Here is a 6204-nt window from a genome sequence, read left to right on the forward strand (position 1 = left end):
CAAATAATTAGGTTATTTTGAACAACTACTGAATTATGCTATTGGAAAAGGAAGCTACAAAGCTTAGAAATCATAAAGAAGTAGAGGATTATACATCAGCATGGGGGAGACCATCCTTGGCTGGAGCCTCCACAGAAAGCAGACAATTCTCTATGGCAAATAAAACCCGATCTCTTCCAGGGTTAGGCAAAGGTACATTGGACACAATATGTGCTATAACATCCCACAATGGCTTGCTGAAATTATTGTACAACTGATAATATTAAATACAATGACAAGAATACAAAAAGATTTTTCAATCTAAATGGATTGTAGATAGAATGTCTACATCCAGCTTAAATGCTGACTGAAACACAATCACAATTTTATCTCTAAAGGGCACACACCTACTTCCATTTGGGGAAAAGCAAAGTGAAAATAGTTCCTCAAGTGTGCTTCTAATGGCACGGAAACTGGGCAAGCGAGAAACAAGACAGATACATTTGTCAGCAAAAGAATTTGCTGGTATATGGTAAGCTTCAGCAATATCTTCGCTCACTGGATCCCGGAAAGCAATGCAACTAACATAAATTTTTGACCCATCACCCTCTGCAGCAAGAATGAATATTTAAAACAAAAAGAATAACAGTTTAATAGGCGACTCAAGAAAGTGAACTCTAAGCACAAAGATTAGAAACATCTGGACTAAATGATACTGATACCAAACTGTAATTACTTCTTCACTTAAAAGGTATAAAAGCTTTGGCTTTCATAATCAACATTCAAACATTTCATGCCCCACAGTGAAATATGCTTAGAATTTGAAACAAAAACTTAACTCAGATGACACGAAACCACTTTGACAAGAAACTTGGCTGAAGCTGGAAATTTAGTCGGGAAGAATTCCTCCCTTTTCAAAGATAATTTTGAAAGAGTTCTCTATTAGTTTCATAGTTTCTAGCATGGCATGAAACGATAACCAATGCTGCTGGTCAGTTGTGGAGAAGCAGAAAAAGAGATACCAGAGATAAGATTACCTATTAAAAAAAAGGTTTTACTTGAAAACAAGAACAAAAATCAAGCATAACCTGTAGGACAATTAGGGAAAGTGGAGCCTGACATCTATCTGTGGGCTCCAGCAGTTACAATTGCTGGAGCACTAAATGAGTTATAGCTGAAAGGAACATATGTTCAGGGATGTAAACTTCACTCACTGGGATCAAGAAAAAAATAGCAGTATTGAGTAACACAATGCAAACTTCACTTACAATTGCTGGAGCACTAAAGTTAAGGTTATGTATGTTATTTATAAGTGATAACATAGTTAATTTATCATAGTATTTACTGTATGATGCATTACTTACTGAGTATTCAACTCATTGTTTGTTATATGTTTTAAACATCCCAAGTGATAAAGAGTTTGATAATGGGTCTACAGGCCAAGCTTAGCTCATGGATACCAATACCGAGAGTTCGATTTACCATCCTATTATTAGAGTTTCTTTACCAAGTTCTTTTGTGAGTTTAAGGCCTGGTTTGGATAGAGAGATGCTTCCATCTCATCCCATCCCATCCCAATATCCAAACACCACAAAAACAAACATTTTTCAATTTTAAATTTTCAACTTTTTCATCTAATCATTACATAATTATTACAAATTTCCCAAACTTCCAAACAAAGTACAAAAAATAATTCAACTTTTACAAATCCCAAAACAAAAATAATATTAAAAAATTATATTCTAACAAAATTTTTATTTTATAATATTTTTATTCAATTTTTTCTCTCTCCTTTCCCAAAACCCCATAAAGCCCTTTAACTCAAACCATTTCACTACCATTCAAAGATCATCTCATCTCGATATCCAAACCAGGCCTAAGAATTTTAGCAAGACTAATAAGTTTATGGTTTTGCAATAACTACTAGAATTGAATTTTTTCAACAAAGTTTTGGAGTGTTTTCTATGTTTATGGAATTATCTTATACTTGACTCATGAAATGTTTAAGTTAATAGTGTTCCTAACCCAAGAGAAAGGGGGTGTTTACAATTTTGATACCCCCTACTGTCTATTGACTTGTGTGCCTAGGTGATGTATGGAATCTCACATTGCTTGGGAGAGAGAAATTCTTGCTCATTATAATGGTTGCAATGGGGCTCCAATTGTATCATTGAATAGTCATCTTAGAGTATGGGCCCAGATATGGCTAGCGCCTCCCATTGGGCGTTACAAATGATATCAAAGTATATCCTAAGAAGAAGTGTGGGACTTGAACCATGCCATATACTATGGACTGGCTTGATAAGGACGTCAGGAATTTGAAGATTGTGATATCCCGTATTGTCTATTGATTGATGTGTGTAGGCAGTGTATGCATTGCTTGGGAGGGAGAAGTTAATGCTCTTTATAATGGTTCCAATAGAACTCCAATTATACCATTGACAAGTCCTTTTGGAGTATGAGCCCAGATGTTGCCAGGGCCTCCCATTGGGCATTAAAACAATGATACTCGTACATGTGATTAGGATCATATTGTCCCCATTTCTTAGCTATGCTAAACATGAATCCGAGAACTTATGGGTCCAATAACCAAAAAAAAATTAGAAGTGCATGCAAACGATAATTATACATATTGGTATCCTATAACCAATTTCTTTGAAGAAATAACTAACTAAGATTATGCTTAGTTTAGACACACCGGTTAAAACAATCGGGTAGCTTCTCGGTGAAGTAGAAGCATCATTGGCATCAAAGCCCGATGAATAAAACTCCACCCCAGCTGGTAGAACACACTGCAATCACAGTCCCAACATTACTTTCAAATTTCCACAAAAGAAAGCGTCTAAAACAAATTAAAAAGCCAAAATTTGAGGGCAAAATGAGTGAAAAACGCATTTTTCTAGTAATGTTGTGGTCGCGGCAACTTACGGTGGATAGCTGAGGAGGTGGAGGAGGGTAGAGAGAGTGGTTGGGCGGAGGGAACTGATCGAGCAGAGAAGACAGGTACATGACCCCGGTGCCATGAAAGCCCCTGTTGCCGTCAAGGGTTCGAATCTCCGGACCGATCCCACACACCACAAAGTACTCGAAGATCCGAGCCATTACTGTTACTATAAAAGCTTATAATTCCGTGCATGCAAGATGGCTGAGATCAATATAGTGTCAAATGAATATGAATTTGATCAATCGGTCTGAGATTTGATTTGGATTGAATTGCATCTTTCTCCCCCTGGGAAGTTCGGGCTTTGGTCGTGGAGATTCAAGAGGTGGTTTTGACGCGGCAAGAGAATCTCGGTACGGACGGAAAGGAAATTAATGGCGGAAGTTTAGTTGGTTTGGTTAGGTTACCAAGGATTTTTTTTTTTTTTAAATTATCATTGTAAATTTAAAAATTATTATATATTTTTATGGGTTTGATGAAATGAAGATGAGGTTTTATTCAAAAAAAAAAAAAACAGCTCATTTTTTTTTATTTTTTTTAATTTAATAATTAAAAAATTGATTATTAATGTATTAATATTTTTTTTTTTTTTTAAATATTTAAAGTTATTCATAAAATATATAAAAGAAAAGGCAAAAGAAAATATAATTTACAATAAGAACATACCAAGTAAACAAATTTAGATGACATAGTAGTAACCCTATTTTTATTGACAAAGAGGAATGGTATCTATTATCTTATTGACAGTTTTTTTTTATCATAAAAAATATATATATACTTACAATTTCACGTAATAACCATAGCGGTGGACCTACGTTTACATTATGACCCCCAAAAAATTTTTGAAAACTAATAAATTTTTCCTAGATTTTATTTATAATTTTATAAATATAAAAAATGGCTCCCCAAAAAAACTTATAATCCCTAGATGCTCTCTAAAATTTTTTAAAATTTCAATATGCTTAGAAATGTCTCTCTCTAGATTTTTTCTTATAGTCTCGATTTTGTATATATAATTTCTATATATTATCTAATTTAAAAGATGCGGCCTTACCAAAATTAAATTAGAATAAAAGAAATAATAAACTTATTAATATGGATTTCAAAGTATTTTGTTATACAATATTAGACTTCTTAATATGGAATTCAAACTGAAAATATAAGAAAAATCGTTCAAGGTTTTATCCTCTAGACTTTATTGAGCAAGAAAAAATTATTTAAGGTCTCATTAATAGCATTATATGGTTAATGTGACGTCAAAATATCTAGATTTTACACGAAACTTGATAAACTAGCTTAAATACTAAAATAAAAGATGAAATTCTAAAAGATCACTTGATAGTTTTTATGAAGACAACAAATTCTAAATATTTCGTTACAAAAATAATAATGGATGAATATTATTCCATGAAACATTATTGTTAGAAATCTGAAATATATATTAAGTTTTGTTTTTAAAATTTTATTTATGCGTGTATGTAACGAATTATTGAGATCTAATTTTAGATATAGTTATGTTTTATGATTGTTAATCTCTTTTTATTTTACATAAATGTGTCACACGGTAGAAAATTCGGCCTCCCTCATAAAAATTGCAGGTTCCACCACTGCATAACCATACGTGCTGATGTGTTAGCTATTGAAATAGTGAAAATTTTGAAATTCGAATTAAAAATAAAAAAAAATGATAAAATGGGGCGGATACTCAATACGTTTAATATTGGCGTAAAGTATTTTTTTTAAATGAAATGTTGTCATTCATTTATCAAGATATGATCGGATACATGCAGGTGTATCCACATATTAACCATTTGGAGCTCTACCAGTATTACTATTGGAATGGTCTGGACTTCACTATGTTGATACTCTATACAGACAAGCATTCAAGAGACAGCACTCTATCTAAACAGAGACTCAACCTCACCCTTCATAGAAATGAAGGACTCAACCTCTACAGACACAACCGTCCAAGAGACGAACCCTTTTTTTATTTTTACTATACAATAAGGAAAATAAGAAAGAAAAATGATGTATTACAGTTTGGACCAACTCCGGTAAACTTTGATGGCATGTGAAGGCAACAAGTTTGTCTCTTTTCATCCACAAAAGTCAAATCTAAAAGATCTGGTGGTGGCGATTTTGGTGATCTGGTACGTGTGACGAGAATAGCTGTTGGAAGGGGTGGCGCGTGAGAACCACGCACCGTTATGATTTTCACAAAATTGCTACTATCGTTCTAACGATTTGCAGCTGTGAGACTTCTTGTGCTGCACGTGTCTCTTGAGAGTTGTCGAAAAACTATAGATTTGACTTTATCTGCCTTAAGGAAGAAAAATAAACTAAGAAATGAGGGAATGGGAGGGAGGATGAAGAGGAGAAATGAGGGAGGAGAAAGGAGGGAAGGTAGGGAGAATTATGAGAAGGAAATCAAATCTGGAGACTTTTTTTTTGGAGTGAGAGAGAGGGTTCCTATTGTGGTAAAATTGTACGTGTAAGTAGCACTACTCATTCATCATCTCCTCAAGTAACATCAAATAAGAATGATTGAAAAGATGATAAATAGCATCATTTACTTATTAATAAATGTGTAAATACTGTTTACGAGTTCGACTTACATTCTGTGAATGGACAAGATTAGAAGATTGGGGGATTAATTAACTTATTATGAGCTCGTCTTAACTAAAGTAACCCCGCTTACAAAAATGTATATGTTATCATGTCGATAAATAAGTTTACAGCATGATGTTTTCTTAAACATGAGACTAGCTATAATTACATAAAATTGTTTAAAAATAATACAAAGCATCCGTACTAGTGGAATGTATCCTTGAATGCATATATGAAGTGCCCACTAAACAACATTAGATTTGAGAACTACTTTTTTATATATATTGACCGTGTATTAACGGATATTGGTTTTGCCAAACTACCTTTTTTTTTCCGAGAGTAACGTCTCATTTCCAGCAATTTTCATCGAAATTTCTGTAGGTAATTACTCATATTGCTGAGTTTTGTCAGAATTCTAAGAAAGTAGATCACAAAAGTTTTCTCTACATTGAGTACGTACTTCGCCGAGGTAAGAAACACTTGATTAGCAATGGGGAGAAGAGAGTCTGAGATGTTTTTCATGTAATTCGACAGAGTATTTTTCGGTTTTGACGGGTTGCATTGTATAAAACCCAGTATTAAGTTTTGATCCGATGAACCCGTGTTTGTTCGGGTTGGACAAATCGGGTGTCGAACGGATAGTGGCAATTTTTAAGTTGTCAGTTTCCATTAAAAAT

The 6204-nt window shown here is 33.6% G+C and overlaps 1 protein-coding gene across 2 annotated transcripts in view; it reads right to left on the minus strand.

Moving 5' to 3' along the window:
- LOC109016591 (DENN domain and WD repeat-containing protein SCD1-like) overlaps window positions 1-3303 on the minus strand; it is a 40216-nt gene extending 36913 nt beyond the window's left edge. For both annotated transcript variants that reach the window (XM_035686142.1, XM_035686141.1), the window contains exons 1-4: window positions 2908-3303; window positions 2678-2771; window positions 387-588; window positions 95-236 (exon numbers count right to left, since the gene is read on the minus strand). In XM_035686142.1, the coding sequence (XP_035542035.1) occupies window positions 95-236; window positions 387-588; window positions 2678-2771; window positions 2908-3081 (612 nt within the window). In that variant the 5' untranslated portion in view covers window positions 3082-3303. The remainder of the gene's footprint in view (window positions 1-94; window positions 237-386; window positions 589-2677; window positions 2772-2907) is intronic.
- Window positions 3304-6204: the final 2901 nt, after the last annotated feature.

The sequence above is a fragment of the Juglans regia genome, chromosome 15 (genome assembly GCF_001411555.2).
Source record: "Juglans regia cultivar Chandler chromosome 15, Walnut 2.0, whole genome shotgun sequence".
Lineage (NCBI taxonomy): Eukaryota > Viridiplantae > Streptophyta > Magnoliopsida > Fagales > Juglandaceae > Juglans > Juglans regia.